Genomic DNA, 25079 nt, shown 5'->3' on the forward strand with positions numbered 1-25079 from the left:
GTTGCCCTTTCTTTTTCCTTTCCCCTTTCCTTTCTCCTTTCCTTGTTCCTTCCCTCTCATTTTCCTTATTCCTTCCCTTTTTCCTTTCCCTTATTCCCTTTTCTTTCCCTTATTCCCTTTCCCTTATTCCCTTTTCTTTTCCTTATTCCCTTTCCCTTATTCCATTCCCTTTTCACTCCCCCTTCCCTTATTCCCTTTCCCTTCCCTCCTCCCCCCTGGGATAATTTCCCACCCCAAATTCCTCTCCAGCCCCTCCTGGGATGGATTCCACCCCCAGCCCCGCTTTCCCTGCAAATCCCCGCCTTTATTCCCGTTTTTTCCGCCTCATCCTGGCCAGGAGAAACTTTTCCATTTCTCGGCAGGGATCCCGGAGCGGGCACAGGTGCTGCCGCTCAGCGGCAAAACGCAGGAGAATTCCCCTTTTCCCCGTGGAATTTTATTTTTTTTTATTTTTTAAAAATAAAATTAACGTATTTATTCTTTAGATCGTAAATATTGAGATATTCATTACAGCTGCTACAACCATTGGATGTATATATAATAATATAATTCAAAATATTTGCATGGTGAGAGCTATAAATTGAATTTATCCCAAAATATTGACACATGTATAAGTTTATTTCAAAACACTCACGCTTTTATTGCTACAAATTTAATATATTTCAAAACATTGACACACTTATTAGTATAAATTTAATATATTTCAAAATAGTAACACATTTATAGCTATAAAATTAATATATTTCCAAATATTGACACATTTTTAGCCATAGATTTTATATATTTCGAAATACTGACACAGTTATAGCTACGAACTTTATCTATTTCTCAACTTTGGCATATTTGTAGCCACAAAGTCCTGTTTCTGCCGTTAACGGTGTTTTTATAGCGATTTTTGGCCGGGTTTTACCGGCAGCGCTCCCGGCTCCTCCTGGCCACGCCCCCTCCGCCATGGCCACGCCCCCAGCCACGCCCCCGGGGAATCCCTTCTCGTCCCGCTGTGACGTCAGCGCGCTCTGCGTCACGTCCGGCGGCGCACCCGGAAGTGGCGTGGGCCGGTTGCCATGGGGCGGCCCGGGAGGTGAAGCTGGGGGAGAGAGGGGGGGAGGGGAAACACCGGGAACGGGAACGGGAACGGGAACGGGAACGGGATAGGGAACGGGAATGGGAACGGGAACGGGAACGGGAACGGGAATGGGATAGGGAATGGGAACGGGATAGGGAATGGGATAGGGAATGGGAACGGGAACCGGATAGGGAATGGGAACGGGATAGGGAATGGGAACGGGAACGGGATAGGGAATGGGAATGGGAATGGGAATGGGAACGGGAATGGGAACGGGATAGGGAATGGGAATGGGAACGGGAATGGGAACGGGATAGGGAATGGGAACGGGAATGGGAATGGGAATGGGAACCGGATAGGGAATGGGACCGGGAATGGGAATGGGAACGGGATAGGGAATGGGAACGGGAATGGGACCGGGATAGGGATCGGGATCGCCGTGGGGCCGCGGGGTTCGGGCGGAGCCGAGCCGGGCCCGGCGGGAAGGTGGCGGCCCTGGGGAGCTGCCCCGGCTCGCTCCGCTCCGCGTCCCTTCCCCGTCCCTTCCCCGGCCTTGCCTCCATCCCTTTCCCTCATCCCTTTCCTTCATCCCGTTCTCTCCATCCTGTTCCCCCGTCCCGATCCCTCCATCCCATTCCCTGACCCCGTTCTCTCATCCTGTTTCCCCCATGCATTTCCCTCACCCCGTTATCCCCTCCCCGCTGTTCTCTGTCCCCTCCCGGCTGCCTGGGTTGGAATTCCCGCATTCCCTTGGCTCTTTTGGGGTTCTGCTGGTGCTTGGTCCCGGCAGGGGTCCCGGAATCCCGGGATGCTTTGGCTGGGAAGGACCAGGACCTGGACCAGGACCTGGAACAGGACCTGGAACAGGACCTGGAACAGGACCTGGAATCCCATCCAGCCCCAGGACCCAGGGCGGCCCCAGCTGCTCTGGGAATCCCATCCCAGCCCCTCCCCACCGTGCCCGAGGGGATTCGGTGCTGCCACCCCCTCTGGATCCCTGTTTTCCTTTGGATTCCTGCATTCCTTACCCGGGACAGCCCCGGGACAGCCCCACGTCCCGGAGGGGAGGGAAGGGGAGGGAGGGGAGGGGAAGGGAAGGGAAGGAAGGGAAGGGAAGGGAAGGGAAGGGAAGGGAAGGGAAGGGAAGGGAAGGGAAGGGGGAAGGGAAGGCACCCATCCCAGGGTGTTTCCTCAGGGATCTCCCCAGGGCTGTGCAGGGAATCAGCTCCCTCAGGGATGTCGCAGGGATTCAGCTGCCCTGGTTTTCCCTCAGGAGCAGAGCAGGGATGGCCCAGGGGAGCTCGGATGTTCCTGGTCCCTCCGAGGTCACCAGCTGAGGCTCCACAGCTCCTGCTGCTGCCCCATCCCAAAATGGGCAGGTAAGGATCCCAGAGGGACTGTGGGATGAACTGGAAAGGCTTTGGAGGGAACCTGATCAGGAATTCCAGCATGGGGATGGTGTCCTGAGTCTTCTCAATCCTCAGCAGAATCCTGCAGTGGTTGGGTTGGGTTGGAAGGTTCCTTGAGGATCATCCCACCCCTGCCATGGCAGGGACAGCTCCCCCTGTGCCAGGGGCTCCAGCCTGGCCCTGGGCACTGCCAGGGATCCAGGGGCACCCACAGCTCCCTGGGAATTCCCATCCCAGCCAGGAATTCCCAATGCCCAACATCCCATCCATCCCTGCTCTGTGGCATTCCCTGTGTCCCATCCCTCCATCCTTTGTTCCTTTCCAGCTCTCCTGGAGCCCCTTCAGGCCCTGGGGAAATGCCCTGAGGTCCTCCCAGATTTCCCCAGGATCATCCCCAGATTTCCTTTCCCTGAATCCCAAGCCAGGCTTTTCCCTCCTTCTTGGCTCTAATTTTCCTGAGACGTCAAAAGAAAGCCAGGAGATAAAAAGGCCCCAAACCCATCAGATCCCATGGGATCCTTCCATCCTCCTCAGCCCCGCTCCCAGGGATGGGGCAGGAGTGGGAATTCCATCCCAGCCCCTCCCCACCCTCCAGGCAGGAGTTTTTCCTGCTTTTAGCACCAAATCCATCCCTCAATCCGCTCGTTTCTCCCTTGGGGTTGCAGGATCAGCATCTCCTGCCTGCTCCCGGCCTCGTGGCACTTCAGCCTCTCTCCCGTGGGCTGTCCCCGCGTCCTGAACGCGTCCGTGCGGCAGCTGCTGCTGCTGGGGGCGGCCGCGGCCGCGGCGGCGCTGCTGCTCTGCTCCCTGCTGGTGCTCCGGGGCAAGCACCGAGACGGGAAATTCCACAGGTGAGAGAGAGGGAATCCTTGGGAATGGGGAATGGGGAATGGGGAATGGGGAATGGGGAATGGGGAATGGGGAATGGGGAAATGCTGCTCTGCTCCCTGCTGGTGCTCCGGGGCAAGAACAGAGACGGGAAATTCCACAGGTGAGAGAGAGGGAATCCTTGGGAATGGGGAATGGGGAATGGGGAATGGGGGAATGCTGCTCTGCTCCCTGCTGGGGCAGGCATCGTGACTGGAAATTCCACAGGTGAGAGAGAGGGAATCCTTGGGAATGGGGAATGGGGAATGGGGAATGGGGAATGGGGAATGGGGGAATGGGGAATGGGGAAATGGGGAAAAGGGGAAATGCTGCTCTGCTCCCTGCTGGTGCTCCGGGGCAGGCACAGAGACGGGAAATTCCACAGGTGAGAGAGAGGGAATTCCATGGGAATGGGGAATGGGGAATGGGGAATGGGGAAACGCTGCTCTGCTCCCTGCTGCTGGTCCGGGCCGCCACCGAGACGGGCAATTCCAGAGGTGAGAGGGAGGGAATTCCATGGGAAACAGGGAAATGGAGTCTGGGGAAAGGGAAATGCTGCTCTGCTCCTGATCTGTGGGAAGTACCGAGCCTGGGAGGGGAAATTCCACAGGTGAGAGGGAGAGAATTCCATGGGAATGGAGGGAATGTTTCCATGGGAAACAGGGAAGGGGGAAATGCTGCTCTGCTCTGTGCTTGTGATCCACGGCACACACTGTGCCTGGGACAGCTGGAGATTCCAGAGGTGAGAGGGAGAGCATTCCATGTAAAACAGGGAATGGAACCTGGAGGAAAGGGGGAACAGTCACAGGGCTCCTGGCTCCTGATCTGCAGCAACTGTGGCCGGGCCTGGGATGGGAGATTCCACAGGTGAGGGCAGGCAATCCATGGGAAACTGGGACTGGAGCCTGGGGGAAAGGGGGAACACTTACAGGTCTCCCTGCTCCTGATCCGCTGGAAGTACTGAGTCTGGAATGGGAGATTCCAGAGGTGAGAGGGGAGGGAATCCATGGGAATGGAAATGGAGCTTTGGGGGAAAGGGGAAATGCTGCTCTGCTCCTGATCCACTGGAATTCCACAGGTAAGAGGGAGGGAATTCCATGGGAATCAGGGACTGGAGCCTGGGGGAGACAGGAAATGCTGCCCTGCTCCTGATCTGTGGGAATTGCTGAGCCTGGGATGGGAGATTGCACAGGTGAAGGGGCACAGAATTCCATGGGGATCAGGGAATGGAGCTCTGGGGAAAGGGGAAGAGCTGCTCTGCTGCCTGCTCCTGATTCCAGCAAGTACAGCTGAGTGTGGGACGGGAGATTGCACAGGTGAGGGGAGGGAATTCCATGGGAAAAGAGGGAGTGGAGCTCTGGGGGAAAGGGGGAACAGTCACTGGTGTCCTGGCTCCTGATCTGCAGCAAGTGTGGCCGAGCCCGGGATGGGAGATTCCACAGGTGAGGGGAGGGAATTCCATGGGAAAAGAGGGAAAGAATTCCCTGGAAAAAAAGGGAAAGAACTCCATGGAAAAGAATGAAATGGAGCTTTTGAGGAAAGGGGAAACGCTGCTCTGCTCCTGATCCACAGCAAGTCCAGCCAGACCTGGGACAGGAGCTTCCACAGGAGCTTGGCTCTGGTTCTCAAGGTTGTTTATTTTCTCTTATCTGTCCCATTCTTTCTCTGCCCTGCTGAGATCTGTCCAGCAGGTCGGGCTGTGGCACAGTCCCTGCCCTTGGCGTGGTGTTGGCTTTTTATACCAAGAACTACGTGTGCTTTATTTACAATAATTTTCCAACACCTATCACCTGTGTTAGACAGTCTGTGTCTACTCTAAACCAATCCAAAAGTGTCACCATCCCAGCAGAGGATGGAGGACAAGAAGGAGAAGGAGAAGAAGGAGAAGGAGAAGGAGAAGGAGAAGGAGAAGGAGAAGGAGAAGGAGAAGGAGAAGGAGGAGAGAAAAAAAAAAAGAAAAAAAAGAAGAAAAAAAACAAAAAAAAAAACAAGAAGGACAGATCATGCCCAGATTCCTCCATCTTGCCTCCTGAACCCCCATTCTAAATCCCCAAAATTCTACTTTTTCACCCTGTGACAAATTCACTGTCATTCTACTCAAACTCCTGTGGCTTGTAAATCCCCACACAAAGTTGGGAATTGTTTCCATGGGCTAAAATCAAAGGCACAGGGGTCTGTGACTCCGTGCCAAGGTCTCTGAGCCCCCTGCCAGGGTCTCAAATCACCCAGGGCAGCCAGAGCAGTGTCCTGGGTTCTGACCCCTAGGGAGCCAAATTCCCTGCAGCAATTCCCATTTTCCCCAGGTACCTGGCCAGGGTGAGGGACACGGAGGCCACGGACACCGGGAACCCCAACCTGAGCTACGGCATCGTGGTGGACTGCGGCAGCAGCGGCTCCCGCGTGTTCGTGTACTGCTGGCCCCGGCACAACGGCAACCCCAAGGACCTGCTGGACATCCAGCAGATGAGGGACAGCTCCAGGAAACCCGTGGTGATGAAAATCAAACCAGGTATGGGCACAAATGTGGAATTTCTCCGTGATTTCCTCTCCTGACTGTGCTTCCTGCACTCCAAAGGGGCTGGATAAAGGATATTTCCATCTCGTGAGTGTGGAACAACTCCAGGGTTTTTTGGGATTGGTTTGCAGGGGTTTTAAATTTGAAATGGGGCAGGAGGGAGAGATTTGTCCATAGGACAGGAACAGGAAAACGTGGTATTCATATATAGCATGAATAGTATACTATATATATATTTTTTATATGTATATGTATTATAGATATGTATTATATATATATATGATAGTATACTATATATACTATATATATCATATAATATATGAATAGTATACTATTCTTTAGTATAGTTTAGTGTAGCATAATATAATATAATATAATATAATATAATATAATATAATATAATATAATATAATATAATATAATATAATATAATATAATATAATATTTATTATAATATTAATATAAGTATATGTATATAATATAGTATAAATATAATATATATATTATATAAATATATTATATAACATACTTTATATATATTATTATTTATAATATACTATATGAATAGTATATAGTATATAGTATAGTATTCTAATAATATGATATATGATATGATATTATATAATATGATATTATATTGTATTATATATATGATATATATATAATATATAATATATGAATATATAATATTATATAATATAATTTAATATAATATATATAATATAATATAATATAATATATATGATATTATATAATATAAGTATTATAATATAATATAATGTAATATAATATAATATAATATAATATAATATAATATAATATAATATAATATAATATAATATAATATAATATAATATAATGTAATATAATATATATAAGGTAGTATAATATAATATAATATAATATAATATAATATAATATAATATAATATAATATAATATAATATAATATAATATAATATAATATAATATAATATAATGTAATATAATGTAATATAATTTAATATAATATAATATAATATAATATAATATAATATAATATAATATAATATAATATAATATAATATAATATAATATAAGGTAGTATAATATAATGTAATATATATTATGTCATATAATGTTATGTAATGTCATATGATATAATATGTCACATCATGTCATATGATATAGTGTCATATATGATACAATATAATGTAATATAATATAATAATAAATCAGCCTTCTGAGAACGTGGGGTCAGATCCATCATTCCTGCCTTCACCAGGCCGCCCCACCATGACAAGAGCTGTGCTCAGGATTTCGCAGGGAACGCTGCAGCTGCAGCTGCTGCGCTCCCCCTTTGTGTTTGCGCAGGGATTTCGGAGTTTGCCGGCTCTCCTGACAAGGTCAGTGATTACATCTCGCCCCTGCTGAGCTTCGCTGCCGAGCACGTGCCCCGCTCCAAGCACAAGGAGACTCCTCTCTACATCCTGTGCACTGCAGGCATGAGGATCCTGCCCGAGAGGTGACTGATTCCCTGCTTGGTTTTTTTGGGAATTCCAGCTGAATCCCAGCTCTGCTTCCTGCACTCCAGAGGGGCTGGATAAAGGATATTTCCCTGTTGTGAGTGTGGAGGAACTCCAGGGTTTTTTGGGGATTGGTTTGCAGGAGTTTAAGTCTGGAATGGGGCAGGAGGGAGAGGATTTTCCATGGGACAGCAGCAGGAAAATGTTGTGATGAAAATCAATCCAGATACTGGGAAAAGTCAGCTCCACGTGGGAATTCCTCCATGATTTCCTCTCCTAACTCTGTACTCCACGAGTGGCTGGATAAAGAATATTTCCAGTATGGAACAGCTCCAGGTTTCTTTGGGATTGCTTTCTTTGGGATTGGTTTGGGTTTAGTCTGGAATGGGGCAGGAGAGGATTTTCCATGGGACAGCAGCAGGAAACTCACTGTGATGAAAATCAGGCCAGGTACAGGCACAAACATGGAATTTCTCCATGATTTCCTCTCCTGACTGTGCTTCCTGCACTCCAAAGTGGCTGGATAAGGGAAAGTTCCAGGTGGAACAGCTCCAGGTTTCTTTGGATTGGTTTGCAAGGAGTTTTGTGGAGCTTGAAGTTTGAAATAGGCAGGAGGGAGAGGATTTTCCATGGATAAGGCTGCTGCTGTCCCCACGAGCTGCTGGACGTGCAGCAGATGAGGGACAGCTCCAGGAAACCCACGGTGATGAAAATCAAACCAGGTACAGGCACAAACATGGAATTTCTCCATGATTTCCTCTCCTAACTGTGCTTCCTGCACTCCAAAGGGGCTGGATAAAGGATATTTCCAGCATGGAACAGCTCCAGGTTTCTTTGGGATTGGTTTGCAGGGAGGTTAAGTCTGGAATGGGGCAGGAGAGGATTTTCCATGGGACAGCAGCAGGAAACTCACCATGATGAAAATCAATCCAGCTATTGGCACAAACATGGAATTTCTTCATTATTTCCTCTCCTGACTGTGCTTCCTGCACTCCAAAGTGGCTGGATAAGGGAAATTTCCATATTGTGAGTGTGGAAGAACTTCAAGTTTCTTTGGGATTGTTTGCAGGGATATTTGTAGAGCTCAAATCTGAAATGGGGCAGGAGGGAGATGTTTGTCCATAGGACAGGAACAGGAAAAGGTGATGATGAAAATCAAACCAGGTATGGGCACAAACACGGAATTTCTCCATGATTTCATCTCCTAACTCTGCTTCCTGCACTCCAAAGGGGCTGGATAAGGGAAATTTCCCTGATGTGAGTGTGGAAGAACTCCAGGGTATTTTGGGATTGGTTTTCAGGAGTGTAAGTCTGGAATGGGGCAGGATGGAGAGGGTTTTCCATGGGACAGGATGAGAATCAGTCCAGGTATTGGGAAAAGTCAGCTCCACACAGGAATTCCTCCATGATTTCCTCTCCTGACTGTGCTTCCTGCACTCCAGAGGGTCTGGATAAAGGATATTTCCATGTTGTGAGTGTGGAACAGCCCCAGGGTTTTTTGGGATTTGGTTTGTAGGGAATTTTTAAGACTAGAATGGGGCAGGAGGGAGAGGATCCATGGGACACGATGGGAATCAATCCAGGTACTGGGAAAAGTCAGCTTCCACGCAGGAATTCCTCCATGATTTCCTCTTCCTGCACTCCAAAGGGTCTGGATAAAGGATATTTCCAGCATGGAACAGCCCCAGGTTTCTTTGGGATTGGTTTAAGCCTTTTTTGTGGGATTTTGCAGCCAGCAGAAAGCCATCCTGGAGGATCTGCTCACGGACATCCCCGTGCACTTCGATTTCCTCTTCTCTGACTCGCACGCCGAGGTCATTTCTGGCAAGCAGGAAGGTAGGTGGGCTTGGAAAAGGGTCTGGGGAATATTTGGGATTTCCAAGGAATGATTTGGGGCATTTTTTATTGGATTTTCAAATCCTGCTTTGCTTGAGAGCCTTTATTCCTCAGGAAAGGAATATTCCTTTGTTCCTCTGCAATATTCCTTGTTCCTCTGGAGCTCCTGATTGGCCAAATTTTTGCTGATTATCCCTGAAAATTTACTGGAATTCAATCTGGAAAATATTCAGGATTTCCTCTAATGGAATTGAATCTGGAAAATATTTGGGATTTCCAAGGGATGATTTGGGGCATTTTTATTGGTTTTTCAAATCCTGCTTTGCTTGAGAGCCTTTGTTCCTCAGGAGATCTGGAGTGTGAAATCTGGAAGTCCTGAAAGGCCAAATCTTTGCTGATTATCCCTGAAAATTTACTGGAATTGAATCTGGAAAATATTTAGGCTTTCCAAGGGATGCTTTGGGATATTTTTATTGCTGGAAAATATTTGGGATTTCCAAGGGAATACTTGGGGTGTTTTTGTTGCTTTTTTCAAACCCTGATTGGCCAAATCTTTGCTGATTATCCCTGAAAATTTAATGGCACTGAAGCCATTTCCTCTAGAGGGAGGGGAAGGATAAATCCCCTCATTCCTGATGGAAGGAACTTTGCAGGATGAGATGATTTGGAGAGCAGAGATATTTTGGTGTGATCACCAGAGCCTTAAAATCCCTTTAAAATTTCATTTCCTTCAATTCTTTCCTGGATTTTACACATCAAAGTGTCTTTCATTATTCAGCCAGGAATTTTGTCATGGCATTGACCTGGGAGAGGAGAAGATCATCAGGAATTCCTGATGGAATTAATGATTTCCCAGGGATGATTCTCAGCCATTAATGATTTCCCAGGAATGTTTAACTTCTACAATTTTATAAAATAAAAATGAGCAATAAATGAAAATGCTTCCATCTGCTTTCAAGTTCATCACCCAGCTATTCCTGATATTCCTGGAGTTCCAGATGTGTTTTATTTCCCCCTGCAGGAGTCTATGCATGGATTGGGATCAACTTTGTCCTTGGAAGATTTGAGCACACGGACGATGGTGAGGATCTGAGGGGGGCTGGGGGCTCCAGGGGGTGATTTGCCAGCCAGATGTTGGGATGCAGTTCCAGCCATGGGAATTGCATTTCCAGATGTTGGGATGCAATTCCAGCCATGGGAGTTGCATTGCCAGATGTTGGGATGCAATTCCAGCCATGGGAGTTGCATTGCCAGATGTTGGGATGCAGTTCCAGCCATGGCCGTTGCACTTCCAGATGTTGGGAAGCAGTTCCAGCCATGGGAGTTGCACTTCCAGATGTTGGGATGCAGTTCCAGCCATGGGAGTTGCATTGCCAGATGTTGGGATGCAATTCCAGCCATGGCCGTTGCACTTCCAGATGTTGGGATGCAGTTCCAGCCATGGGAGTTGCACTTCCAGATGTTGGGATGCAATTCCAGCCACGGGAGTTGCATTTCCAGATGTTGGGATGCAGTTCCAGGCAGATGTTGGGAAGCAATTCCAGCCAGATGTTGGGATGCAGTTGCAGCCATGGGAATTGCATTTCCAGATGTTGGGATGCAATTCCAGCCAGATGTTGGGATGCAGTTGCAGCCATGGGAATTGCATTTCCAGATGTTGGGATGCAGTTCCAGCCATGGGAGTTGCATTTCCAGATGTTGGGATGCAGTTCCAGCCATGGGAGTTGCATTTCCAGATGTTGGGATGCAGTTCCAGCCATGGGAGTTGCAGTCCAGATGTTGGGATGAATTCAGCCATGGCCGTTTCCAGATGTTGGGATGCAGTTCCAGCCATGGGAATTGCATTTCCAGATGTTGGGATGTAATTTGGAAGCAATTCCAGCCAGATGTTTGGATATTCAGCATGGGAATTTTTTCAATGTTGGGATGCAGTTCCAGCCATGGGAATTGCATTTCCAGATGTTGGGATGCAATTCCAGCCATGGGAGTTGCATTGCCAGATGTTGGGATGCAGTTCCAGCCATGGGCGTTGCACTTCCAGATGTTGGGATGCAGTTCCAGCCATGCTGTTGCATTTCCAGATGTTGGGATGCAGTTCCAGGCAGATGTTAAATCAGCCAGATGTTGGGATGCAGTTCCAGCCATGGGAGTATCTGGGTGCATTTCCAGATGTTGGGATGCAGTTCCAGCCATGGGAGTTGATTGCCAGACCATGGGAGTTGCATTGCCAGATGTTGGGATGCAATTCCAGCCATGGGAGTTGCATTTCCAGATGTTGGGATGCAGTTCCAGCCATGGCCGTTGCATTTCCAGATGTTGGGATGCAGTTCCAGCCATGGGATGTTGGCAGCTGCTGCAGGGGTGGGGTTGGGTTGGCTCCACTCCCACCTGAAGCTTTGACAGCCACGAGCAGCAGCTCCTGTGGGCCCTCCCTGGCTGGATCCCCACGAGTTTTCCCTGTTTCCCACTGATTTTTTTTCCCTATTTCCCATTGATTTTTCCCAGTTTCCCATTGATTTTTCCCTGTTTCCAACTGATTTTTCCCATGTTTTCCTCAGAGGACAAGGCAGTTGTGGAGTTGCAGGTCCCAGGCAGCAAGTGCAGTAATTTTTCCCAGTTCCCCACTGATTTTTCCTCATTTCCCATTAATTTTTTTCCCATTTTCCCATTGACTTTTCCCATTTTTCCCAGAGGATGAGGCTGTGGTGTTAGGTGCAGGTCCTGGGCAGCGAGCACAGGGATTTTTCCCTGTATCCCATTGATTTTCCCCTGTTTCCCATGGATTTTTCCCCATATCCCATTGATTTTTCTGTGTTTCCCAGAGGATGAGGCAGGTGGTGGCGTGAGCTCAGGGATTTTCCCCCTGTTTTTCCATTTTAGTAGTTCCCTGTATCCCATTGATTTTTCCCTATTTCCCATTGTTTTTTCCCATTTTTGCCTTGATTTTTCCCATTTTTCCCAGTGAGCACAATTTTTCCCCTCCCTTTTTCTTTTCTCAGGGGTGTGGTAATTTTATTGATTTTTCCCATTTTATTGTTTTTCGAAATAATGGAAATGGAAAAAATTATTTTCCCCAATGGAAAAAAATTTTTTCCATTGATTTTTCCCTGTATCTCATTGACTTTTCCAATGTTTTCCAGAGGATGAGGCCATGGCGGAGGTGCAGGTCCCCAGCAGAGAGCACAGGGATTTTAATCTATTTCCCACTGATTTTTCCCATTTTCCTATTGATTTTTCCCATTTATTCCCAGAGGATGAGGCTGTGGTGGAGGTGCAGGTCCCAGGAAGCGAGCGCAGGGATTTTTCCCTATTTCCCATGGATTTTTCCCTATTTCCCAGGGATTTTTCCATGTTTCCCATTGATTTTTCCCATTTTCCCATTGATTTTTCCCATTTATTCCCAGAGGGTGAAGTTGTGGTGGAGGTGCAGGTCCCAGGCAGAGAGCACAGGGATTTTTACCTATTTCCCACGGATTTTTCCCATTTTCCCATTGACCTTTCCCATGTTTTCCCAGAGGACGAGGCAGTGGTGGACATGCAGGTCCCGGGCAGTGAGCACAGGGATTTTTCCCATTTTCCCACTAATTTTTGCCCTGTGGAAATGGAAATCAATGGAAAAATGGAAATTGGTTTTTCCCAATGGAAAATAATTTTTTCCATTGATTTTTCCCACCTTCCCATTGACTTTTCCCATGTTTTCCCAGAGGATGAAGCTGTGGCGGAGGTGCAGGTTCGAGGCAGTGAGCACAGGGATTTTTCCCTGTTTTCCATTGATTTTTCCCTGTTTTCCATTGATTTTAACCTATTTCCCATTAATTTTTCTGTGTTTCCCAGAGGATGAAGCCATGGTGCAGGTGCAGGTCGGAGGCAGCGAGCACAAGGATTTTTCTCCATATCCCATTGATTTTTTTCCCTGTATCCCAGTGATTTTTCCCATTTTCCCATTGATTTTTCCCAGAGGATGAGGCTGTGGTAGAGGTGCAGGTCCTGGGCAGTGAGCACAGGGATTTTTCCCTGTTTCCCATCGATTTTTCCCTATTTCCCATTGATTCTTCCCATTTTCCCATTGATTTTTCCCATTTTTTCCCAGAGGGTGAAGCTGTGGTGGAGGTGCAGGTCCCAGGCAGTGAGCACAGGGATTTTTCCCTATTTCCCACTGATTTTTCCCTGTATCCCAGTGATTTTTCCCATTTTCCCATTGATTTTTCCCAGAGGATGAGGCTGTGGTAGAGGTGCAGGTCCCAGGCAGCAAGCACAGGGTTTTTTCTCTGTTTTCCATTGATTTTAACCTCTTTCCCATGGATTTTTCTGTGTTTTTCCCAGAGGATGAGGCTGTGGTGGAGGTGCATGTCCTGGGCAGTGAGCACAGGGATTTTAATCTGTTTTCTATTGATTTTAACCTGTTTTCCATTAATTTTAATGTGTTGCCCATGGATTTGTCCCTGTATCCCAGTGATTTTTCCCTCTTTCCGCCTGTGTTTCCCAGAGGATGAGGCTGTGATGCAGGTCCCACGCAGCGAGCACAGGGATTTTTCTCTGTTTTCCATTGATTTTAACCTGTTTCTCATGGATTTTTCTGTTTCCCAGGGGATGAGGCCGTGGTGGAGGTCCCGGGCAGCAAGCACAGGGATTTTAACCTGTTTTCCATTGATTTTAACCTGTTTTCCATGGATTTTAACCTGTTTCTCATGGATTTTTCTGTGTTTCGCAGAGGATGAGGCCGTGGTGGAGGTCCCGGGCAGCGAGCACCGCGATCCCATTTTCCGCAAGAGAACCGTGGGGATCCTGGACATGGGCGGGGTCTCCACGCAGATCGCCTACGAGGTGCCCCAAAGTGTAAGCCTTGCCTTGCCTCCCCCCTCCAGGTCATTCGCCAGGAATTCCCCTTCCCTCAGGGAAAGGCGTCCCAGACATCCCAAAAAATTCATTTTGGGATCGGGAGCGTGGCAGTGATCCCTGGCTCTGCTGCCGCAGGAGGAGGTGGCCAAGGGGCTGCTGGCCGAGGTGAACCTGGGCTGTGACGCGCACCAGACGGAGCACGTGTACCGCGTGTACGTGGCCACCTTCCTGGGCTTCGGCGGCAACGCCGCGCGCCGGCGCTACGAGGAGAGCCTCTTGTCCAGCAGCCTCCTCAGCAGCAGGTACCTGCGATCCCCGGCATGGGGCTGCTCCATCCCCGCGAGCTTGGAGCTGCCTGGGCGTGGGAGGTGGCCCTGGAAAGGTGGGAGTGATCCTGGAGGTTGTGTGGGAAGGGAAAATGCGGGAAGTGGAAGGGATTCCTGCTCAGGAGTTGGAGTAATGGGGTCAAACTGAAGTTCAGGTTGGATTTATGGAAGGAATTCCCAATAGGAGGGTGGTGAGGGCTGGGATGGAATTCCCAGAGCAGCTGTGGCTGCTCCATCCCTGGGAGTGTCCAAGGACAGCTTGGAGCAGAGTTGGGTCATGGTCCTGGAAAGGTGGGAATGATCCTGGATATTGTGGGGAGATCATGGCACATCTGGTGTGGGAAGGGAAATCTGGGAAGTGGAGAGGGATTCCTCCTCAGGAGTTGGAGTAATGGGGACAAACTGGGAATTTAGGTTGGATTTTGGGAAGGAGTTCCCAATATGAGGGTGGTGAGAGCTGGGATGGAATTCCCAGAGCAGCTGTGGCTGCTCCTGGATCCCTGGGAATGTCCAAGGACAGCTTGGAGCAGCCTGGGACAGGGGAAGATGGTCCTGGAAAGATGGGAATGATCCTGGATATTGTGGGGAGATCACGGCATGTCTGGTGTGGGAAGGGAAAATCTGGGAAGTGGAAGGGATTCCTGCTCAGGAGTTGGAGTCAGCTGAAAAAGTGGGAATTTGGGTTGGATTTTGGGAAGGAGTTCCCAATATGAGGGCGGTGAGGAGCTGGGATGGAATTCCCAGAGCAGCTGTGGCTGCTCCTGGATCCCTGGGAGTGTCCAAGGCCAGCTGAGCTCTCTCTGTCCCCCAGGCTGCTGGGCAGGCCGGGCTGAGCTGGGCCTTACTGAGCCAGGCTTTGCTGATCGCTCCCTGTCCAAGGCTGGGCCTTACTGGGCCTGGCTGATCTCTGTCTCTCTCCCAGGTTGAGCTGGGCCTTGCTGAGCTGGGCTTTGCTGATCTCTCTGCCTATCCCAGGTAGGCCAGGCCTTGCTGAGCCGGGCCTGGCTGATGTCTCTCCCAGGCAGGCTGGGCTGAGCTGAGCCAGTCTTTGCTGAGCCAGGCTTTGCCGATCTCTCTCCCCAGGCAGGCCAGGCTGAGCCAGGCCTTGTTGAGCCAGGCCTAGCTGATCTCTCCTTGTCCCAGGCAGGCCGGGCAGAGCCCTCAGGCCCCTCTCCCGGACCTGTGCCTGCCGCGGGATGCACAGGACGAGCTGCAACACCGGGCTGAGCTGAGCCAGGCCTTGCTGAGCCAGGCTTTGCTGATCTCTCAACCTGTCCCAGGCAGGCTGGGCTGAGCTGAGCTAGGCCTTGCTGAGCCAGGCCTTGCTGATCTCTCTCCCTGTCCCAGGCAGGCTGGGCTGAGCCAGGCCTTGCTGAGCCAGGCTTTGCTGATCTTTCTCCCTGTCCCAGGCAGGCTGGGCTGAGCCAGGCCTTGCTGAGCCAGGCCTTGCTGATCTCTCAGCCTGTCCCAGGCAGGCTGGCTAGCTGAGCTAGGCCTTGCTGAGCCAGGCCTTGCTGATCTCTCCCTGTCCCAGGCAGGCTGGGCTGAGCCAGGCCTTGCTGAGCCAGGCTTTGCTGATCTGTCTCCCCCAGGCAGGCCGGGCTGAGCCAGGCCTTGCTGAGCCAGGCTTTGCTGATGTCTCCCCCCCAGGCAGGCTGGGCAGAGCCCTCAGGCCCCCGTCCCGGACCCGCGCTGGCCGCACGGCGGCGAGCTGCGCGCCCGGGGCTGCGCGCCTGCAGCTGCGCGGCACCGGCGACTTCCAGCTGTGCCGGGAGCGGCTGCGGCCGCTGCTGAACCGAACCAACGGCACCGGGAGCTCCCTGAACGGCGTCTTCCAGCCGCCCGTGCAGCTGCAGAGCAGCGAGTTCTACGGCTTCTCCGAGTTCTACTACTGCACCGAGGACGTGCTGCGCATGGGCGGCGACTACAGCGCCGCCAGGTTCGCCAAGGCTGCGCAGGTGGGGAAACGGGATCGGGTCTAACTCAGAACGGCTCCAATGAGGGCTTGATTCCCACAGTCCTGCAGGGAAACACTGCCTTGAGAGAGCCCACATTCATAAATGCACCACAGCTGCACGGGTGAAAGAAAGGGGATAGTCCCAAAGTCTGCAGCAATTAGAAAATATATACAGACGGTGAAAGAAAGGGGATCAGTTCATAAGTTAGAACAGCTCTGCATAAGGATTTTATTCCCCAAGTCCTGCAGCAGAACTTCTCCTTTAAGAGATCCTAAATTCATAAATGCACCAAAGCTGCACAGGTGAAAGAAAAGAGATCAGTTCCCTCATTTGTAACATGACTCCATAAGGATTTTATTCCCAAAGTCCTGCAGGAAAACAGTGCTTTAAGAGATCCTAAATTCATAAATTCACTAAAGCTGCACAGGTGAAAAAAGGGATCAATTCCTTTACTTAAGACATCTTTCCATAAGGATTTTATTCCCAAAGTCCTGCAGGAAAGCATTGCCTTAAGAGATGCTACGTTCCTAAATTCACCAAGACTGCACAGGTGAAAGAAAAAGGGATAAATTCCCTTATTAAAACATCTCTCCATGAGGAGAGACTTTATTCCCAAAGTCCTGCAGCAAAAATCTTCCTTTAAGAGATCCAAAATTCATAAATTCACCAAAGCTGCACAGGTGAAAGAAAAGAGATCAATTCCCTCATTTGTAACATCACTCCATGAAGATTTTATTCCCAAAAACGTTGCTTTAAGAGATCCTGAATTCACTGAAGCTGCACAGGTGAAAAAATAGGGATCAATTCCTAATTTAAAATTTCTCTCCATTAGGATTTTATTCCTAAAGTTCTGCAGCAAAACATTGCCTTAAGAGATCCTAAATTCATCATTTCACTGGAGCTGCAGATGTGGAAAAAAAAAGGATAAATTCCTGATTTAGAACATCCTCAAGGATTTTGTTCCCAAAGTCCTGCAGCAAATCTATTCCTTAAGAGATCCTAAATTCACTGAAACTGCACAGGTGAAAAATGGGGATCAATTCCTAATTTAGAACATCTCTCCATAAGGATTTTATTCCCAAAGTCTGGCAGCAAAACATTCCCTTAAGAGATTCCAAATGCATAAATTGACTGAAGCTGCACAGGTGAAAGAAAAAGGATCATTTTCTAATTTATAACATCCATAAGGATTTTATTCCCAAAGTCCTGCAGCAAATCCCTTTGTGTGGATCAAAATATTCCCATGAAATGTGGGATTTGCCTGACTGGATATTCCCAGAGAGTTGAACATTAATTCCACCCCATATTCCAAGTGTGAATCAAAATATTCCCATGGAATTTGGGATCCTGGATATTCTCTGAGAGTTGAACATTAATTCCACCTCAAATTCCAAATATGGGTCAAAATATTCCTGTGAAATTTGGGATTTTCTTTACTGGATATTCCCAAAGATTTGAACATTAATTCCACCCCAAATTCCAAGAGTTGAACATTAGTTCCACCCAATTCCAAATGTGGATTAAAATATTCCCATGAAATTTGGGATCCTGGATATTCCCAGAGAGTTTAACATTAATTCCACCCCAAATTTAAGAGTTGAACATTAATTCCATCCAAATTCCAAGAGTTGAACTTTAATTCCACCCCAAATTCCAAATGTGGATCAAAAATAATCCCACAAAATTTGGGATCCTGGATGTTCCCTGAGAGTTGAACATTAATTCCACCCCAAATTCCAAATGTGAGTCAAAATATTCCTATGGAATTTGGGATTTCCTTTACTGGATATTCCCAAAGATTTGAACGTTAATTCCACCCCAATTCCAAATGTGGATTAAAATATTCCCATGAAATTTGGGATCCTGGATATTCCCAGAGAGTTTAACATTAATTCCACCCCAAATTTAAGAGTTGAACATTAATTCCATCCCAAATTCCAAGAGTTGAACTTTAATTCCACCCCAAATTCCAAGTGTGGATCAAAATATTCCCACAAAATTTGGGATTTTCCTTGCTGGATATTCTCTGAGAGTTGAACATTAATTCCACCCCAAATTCCAAGAGTTGAACATTAATTCCACCCCAAATTCCAAGAGTTGAGCATTAATTCCATCCCAAATTTCAAATGTGGATCAAAACATTCCCATGAAATTTGGGATTTGCCTGACTGGCTATTCCCAGAGAGTTGAACATTAATTCCATCCCAAGTTCCAAATGTGGGTCAAAATATTCCCATGAAATTTGGGGTCCTGGATATTCCCAGAGAGTTTAACATTAATTCCACTCCAAATTTAAGAGTTGAACATTAATTCCATCCCAAATTCCAAGAGTTGAACTTTAATTCTGCCCCAAAATTCCAAGTGTGGATCAAAATAATCCCACAAAATTTGGGATCCTGGATGTTCCATGAGAGTTGAACTTTAATTCCACCCTGAATTCCAAGTGTGGATCAAAATATTCCCAGGAAATTTGGGATTTTCCTTACTGGCAGTGCAAGCTGCTGTTACTGTTTGGTTTTTTGGTGTTTCAGATCATTTTTTCCTTCTCCAGGCAGGAGGAGTGCTGGGATCATTCCCTTTTTTCCCGTTTTTTTGATTTCCTGCAGGATTACTGTGCCACCCGGTGGTCGGTGCTGCGGGAACGCTTCGAGCGCGGCCTCTACGCCCACGATCTGCACGGATCGTGCAGCGGGCGCGGGCTGGCTAGTGGGCTTGGCTGTGGGCCTGGCTTTGGGCCTGGCTGTGGGCTTGGCTTTGGGCTTGGCTGTGGGCTTGGCTTTGGGTTTGGGCCTGGCTGTGGGCTTGGCTTTGGGCCTGGCTTTGGGCCTGGCTGTGGGCTTGGCTTTGGGCTTGGCTGTGGGCTTGGCTTTGGGCTTGGCTTTGGGCCTGGCTTTGGGCTTGGCTTTGGGCTTGGCTTTGGGCCTGGCTTTGGGCTTGGCTTTGGGCTTGGCTGTGGGCTTGGCTTTGGGCTTGGCTTTGGGCTTGGCTTTGGGCCTGGCTTTGGCCTGGCTTTGGGCTTGGCTTTGGGCCTGGCTTTGGGCCTGGCTTTGGGCTTGGCTTTGGGCTTGGCTGTGGGCCTGGCTTTGGGCCTGGCTTTGGGCTTGGCTGTGGGCTTGGCTGTGGGCCTGGCTTTGGGCTTGGCTTTGGGCTTGGCTGTGGGCTTGGCTGTGGGCCTGGCTTTGGGCTTGGCTGTGGGCCTGGGGGCTGTGGGGCCTGGGTTTGGCCAGGAAGCTCCTCCTGTCCTTTTCTTGGATCACTGGGAGTGGGAAAAACTTGGGAAAGGCCTGAGAATTGTGAAAAAATCCCTTGGAAAAGCTGAGAATTTCAAATTTAATTGTGCCCCACGGTTGCTGGGATGCTGAGCTGAGCTTAACCCACTCTCCCTGAGTGATCCCAGTGTTCCTGACTAATCCCATCCAGAATTCCCAAGGCCTTTCTATTTCATGGGACCACTGGAAGTGGGAAAAGCTGAGAATTCCATGTTTAGTTCTGCCCCGTAGTTGCTGTAATGCTGAGCTTGTCTGAGCTGAGCTTATCCCACTCTCCCTGCCTGATCCCAGTGTTCCTGGTCCCACTATTCCTGGCTGATCCCAATGTCCCTGACTGATCCCACTGTTCCTGACTAATCCCACTCAGAATTCCCAAGGCCTTTCCATTTACTGGGACCACTGGAAGTGGGAAAAAAAAACTTGGGAAAGCTGAGAATTCCATGTTTCATTCTGCCCCATAGTTGCTGTAATGCTGAGCTGAGCTTATCCCGTTCTCCTTCACCAATCCCAGTGTTCCTGATCCCACTGTCCCTGACTGATCCCACGTTTCCTGGCTGCTCCCACTTTTCCTTCCTGATCCTGTTGGCCCTGATCTCGTTTTTCCTGGCTGACCCTGCTGTCTTTGACTGATCCCATTTCTCCTGGCTGATCCCATTTTTCCTGGCTGATCCCACTGCTCCTGATCCCACTATCCTTGGCTGATCCCACATTTTCTGGCTGATCCCACTTTTCCTGCCTGATCCTATTGTCCCTGATCCCATTTTTCCTGGCTGACCCTACTGTATTTGACTGATCCCACTGTTCTGATCCTCTTGTCCCTGATCCCACTGTTCCTGCCTGACCCCACTGTCCCTGATCCCATTTTTCCTGGCTGATCCCGCTGTTCCTGATCCCACTGTTCCTGCCTGATCCCACTGTCCTTGACTGATCCCACTTCCTGACTGGTCCCACTTTTCCTGGCTGATCGTATTGTCCTTGATCCCACATTTCCTGGCTGATCCCACTGTTCCTGATCCCACTTCTCCTGGCTGACCCCACTGTTCCTGATCCCATTTTTCCTGGCTGATCCCACTGTTCCTGACTGATCCCACTGTTCCTGATCCCACTGTCCTTGAGTGACCCCACATTTCCTGGCTGACCCCACTGTCCCTGATCCCATTTTTCCGGGCTGATCCCACATTTCCTGCCTGATCTCACGTTTCCTGTCTGATCCTATTGTCCCTGATTTCATTTTCCCTGACTGACCCCACTGTCCCTGACCCCACATTTCCTGTCTGACCCCATCTTTCCTGGCTGATCCCACATTTCCTGGCTGACCCCAGTGCTCTCCCCAGGTTCCAGTGCTTTAAGTCTGCCTGGATGTTCGAGGTTTTCCACCGGGGCTTTTCCTTCCCCGAGAGCTACGGGAGCCTGAAGACGGCGCTGCAGGTCTACGACAAGGAGGTGCAGTGGACGCTGGGGGCCATCCTCTACCGGACCCGCTTCCTGCCCCTCAGGTACCCCGGGAGCCGGGAACGCCTTTGGGAACGGGAATTGTGGGGTGGGAAGAGCCGGAGATCCCTCAAATTGGGGTTTTTAGAGCCTCGTCCCCAAAGCGGGCTCGGCTTCCTGCCCAGAGCCGGGTTGGAAGTGGGATTTTGCTTCCAAAGCGTGGCTGTTGTCCCTCTGCTCTTTTCCAGGGACATCCACTCAAAAATCTGGGAAAAGCCTTTGGGAGGGGAATTTTAGGGATGTGAATTCATGCTTTTTACAGCCTCAACTTGTGCTTTTTAGAGCTTATTCCATACAATGAGCTCGGATTCTGACCGGGTTGGAAATGGAATTCTGCCTCTAAGACATGGCCGTTGTCCCTCTTGCTCTTTTCCTGGGACATCCTCCCGAAAATCTGGGGAAAGCCTTTGGAAGGGGAAATTTTGGGATGGGAATTTGTGGTTTTTACAGCCTCAACTTGTGCTTTTTAGAGCTTATTCCACCAAACGAGCTCTGATTCCCACCAAGCTGGCAGTGGAACTTTGCCTCTAAGATGTGTTCATTGTCCCTCTGCTCTTTTCCAGGGACATCCTCTCAAAAGTCTGGGAAAAGCCTTTGGGAGGGGAATTTTAGGGATGGGAATTTGTGCTTTTTAGAGCCTCAATTAGTGCTTTTTAGATCCTGTTCCCCAAAATGGGCTCGGATTCCTGCCCAGAGCCAAGTTAAAGTGGAATTTTGCCTCCAAAGCCTGGCCATTGTCCCTCTGCTCTTTTCCAGGGACATCCTCTCAAACATCTGGGAAAAGCCTTTGGGAGGGGAATTTTGGGAATGGGAATTTGTGCTTTTTAGAGCCTCAGCTTGTACTTTTTGGAGTTTATTCCACCTAATGAGCTCTGACTCCCACCAGGCTGGAAGCAGAGCTTTGCCTCTCAGCCGTGCTCATTGTCCCTCTGCTCTTTTCCGGGGACATCCTCTCAAAAATCTGGGAAAAGCCTTTGGGACAGGATTTTGGGGATGGGATCTCGTGGCTTTTAGAGTCTCAACTTTTGCTTTTTTGAGCCTCAGTTTGTGGTTTTTGGAGTTTATTCCACCCAAGGAGCTCTGATTCCCACCAAGCTGGAAAAGGAATTTTACCTCCAAATTATGCCCGTTGTCCCTCTGCTTTTTTCCAGGGATCTTAAAATGGGAAAAGCCTTTGGGGGATTTTGGGGGGTGCTTGCCAATTGGTTTTTAGAGCTATTCACCAAAAGCCGTTCCCACCAATTGAGGAGTAAAGGTTTTGTCATTGTTTTTCAGAGACATCAAAATGGGTTGAGGTTTGGGGTGGGTGTGGTTTTAGAGTCAACTTTGTTTTGAGCAACTGTTTTTAGAGCTCACCAAAGGCCTGACTCCACCAGGTGAGAGAACTTGCTCTGTGTGCTGTTGTCCCCTGTTTTTTGGGGATCGTCAAAAATGGAAGCTTTGGGAGAGGTGGGGTGGGGTGGTTTAGAGCCCAACTTGTGCTTTTTATATCCTGTTCCTCAAAAGCCGATTCTGCGAGCAGTGGACTGTTACTCCAGAGTGCGTTTTCCAGGGAAGTCTAAAAATTGGGAAAAGCCTTTGGGACAGGTTTTGGGGGGGAGTGTTAGAACCCAATTGAGTTTTAGGTTTCAAAAGAGCCTGTTCCACCAATTGAAGAACTTTGCCTCCCAAGCCTGTCTCTTGTCATCTGCCTTTCAGAGATCTCTCAAAAATCTGGAAAGCCTTTGGGAGGATTTTGGGGTTGCTATGTTTTCCCAGCTTAGGCTCACCCAAGGCTGTCCACCAGGCGGCAGAATTCTCTAGGGGGTCCCTGTTTTCTGGGGAAGCCCAAAAGGCTGAGGGTTTTGGTGGGATTTTTGACTTTTAGAACCTCAACTTGTGCTTTTTAGAGCTTGTTCCATACAATGAGCTCTGATTCCCACCAGGTTGGAAGAGGAATTTTACCTCCAAAGCACACCCATTGTCCCTCTGCTTTTTTCCAGGGACATCCTCTCAAAAATCTGGGAAAAGCCTTTGGGAGGGGATTTTGGGGATGGGAATTCATGCTTTTTAGAGCCTCAACTTGTGCTTTTTAGAACTTGTTCCATCCAATGAACTCTGATTCCCACCAGGCTGGAAGCAGAGCTTTGCCTCTCAGCCATGCTCGTTGTCCCTCTGCTCTTTTCCAGGGACATCCTCTCAAAAGTCTGGGAAAAGCCTTTGGGAGGGCAGTTTTAGGGATGGGAATTTGTGGCTTTTTGACCCTCAACTTGTGCTTTTTAGAGCTTGTTCCACCAAAAGAGCTCTGATTCGCACCGAGCTGGCAGTGGAACTTTGCCGCTAAGCGTGCCTGTTGTCCCTCCACTCTCTTCCTGGGACATCCTCTCAAACATCTGGGAAAAGCCTTTGGGAGGGGAATTTTGGGAATGGGAATTTATGGCTTTTAGAGCCTCAACTTGTGCTTTTTGGAGCTTATTCCACCCAAAGAGCTCTGATTCCCCCCAGGCTGGAAGCAGAGCTTTGCCTCTCAGCCGTGCCCGTTGTCCCTCTGCTCTCTTCCAGGGACATCCAGCAGGAGAATTTCCGCGGCATCCACTCCCGCTGGCGGAGTTTCTCCTTTGTGTACAACCACTACCTGTTCCTGGCCTGCTTCCTGGTGGTGCTGCTCTCCATCCTGCTCTGGCTGCTCCGCCTGCGCCGCATCCACCGCCGCCTGCTGCCCGGCGCCGCCTCCGCTGCCCTCTGGCTGCCCGAGGGGCTCCCCCCGCCGAAAATCCCGGCCTAGGGCTCCTCGGGTGGAGCATCCACACACACACACACACACACAAAAAAAAGCCATTCTTGCCTCAGGGTTCCTCCTTTTTTTTTTTTTTTTTTTTTTGGAGAAGCGGGAGTTGGGAATTCCAGGCAGGCTTGGCAATTCCGGGGGAACGGGGCGGTGAGGGGAGAAACGCCAAAAAACAAACAAAATGACTTTGTTGGGAGTGTTGAGCCTGGGGGTGTGCGGGAGAGGAGGAGTTGAGTTCCCACCTTTGGGAGAGGCTGAAATCCCAGAATTGGGATTGGGTTTTCCCACCTGGAAATGGGAAAATGGGATTGGGATGAGCTTGGGGTTTTCCTTACGATTCCAACATTGCCATCCCTGCTCTCACTTTGGAGTCTCAAACAACAAGAAGTTCCAAAAGCAGGAAAAAAAAATAAACAAAAAACCCCCCTTTTAGGACATTTTCTGTGATTTTCCCTTCTGGAATCACTCCTGGGATGGAGAAGGAAAATCCCTCACATCCAAAGCTGTGCTTCCATAAAAAAACTGCTTCCATCACTTCTGCTCCCTCCTTTTTTTCCTTGGAAAAGGGAAAAGGGTTTCCTCCTTTTTCACCCTCCCAGTGGCTCCAGTCGCTGCTTTTAATCCCAAATTTCTGTTCCATAATCGTGGAGAGACCTCCCAGAAACTCCAGGAATGTGAAGAGAACTGGAAAAGCAGAGGAGAACGTGCACAGGGTCTTTCCAAGTCCTCTGGTAATTTATATTTTATTTAAAACTGTTGATTTTACTTGAAAGTCAGTTTGTCCATGATTAAAAGTGGGATTTCTAGGAACCTTTGGGCTGTGGGTGTTTTATTTGTTAATTTACTTGTTAATTTATTTGTTCATTTTATTTGTTGATTTTATTTGCTGATTCTCCAGCTGGAAAACTTCCAAAAGGTGGGAAAATGCAGGAAAATTGGAAGGTTTTATTATTGGAGAACTGGATAAATTTTTTATCATAATTAATCCAAAAATCTGGATAATTGAAATTGGTTTGTGGTGTGGTTTTGGTGGTTTTTTACCTTTGTACAGAGAATTTAGGCTGGAGCTGCTGAATTCCACCTAAATTTGGGTGCAGAACTTCTGCTCCTCCCACCCAGCACGGGCTGGAGTCAGAATTCCTTGGATTTGGAGCAGAATTTTGGAGCAGAATCTTTCACTGGACCTTGGTAAAGGATATTTTTGAAGCTGGCAAAATCAAAGTTTTGGCAGA

General features: G+C 48.7%; 1 protein-coding gene across 1 annotated transcript; it reads left to right on the forward strand.

Annotated features, from left to right (window-relative positions):
- Window positions 1–1033: 1033 nt before the first annotated feature.
- Window positions 1034–24653, forward strand: ENTPD4 (ectonucleoside triphosphate diphosphohydrolase 4). Its single transcript, XM_030964294.1, has 14 exons — window positions 1034–1081; window positions 2340–2445; window positions 3141–3326; window positions 5646–5851; window positions 7210–7360; window positions 9094–9197; window positions 10219–10278; window positions 13909–14033; window positions 14172–14338; window positions 15506–15599; window positions 16102–16320; window positions 18927–19003; window positions 20924–21085; window positions 23622–24653. The coding sequence occupies exons 2-14, from the start codon at window positions 2372–2374 to the stop codon at window positions 23842–23844; spliced, it is 1848 nt and encodes a 615-aa protein (XP_030820154.1). The 5' UTR covers window positions 1034–1081; window positions 2340–2371; the 3' UTR covers window positions 23845–24653.
- The last annotated feature ends 426 nt before the right edge of the window (window positions 24654–25079 follow it).

Source organism: Camarhynchus parvulus, chromosome 22, assembly GCF_901933205.1.
Source record: "Camarhynchus parvulus chromosome 22, STF_HiC, whole genome shotgun sequence".
NCBI classification, from domain to species: Eukaryota; Metazoa; Chordata; class Aves; order Passeriformes; family Thraupidae; genus Camarhynchus; species Camarhynchus parvulus.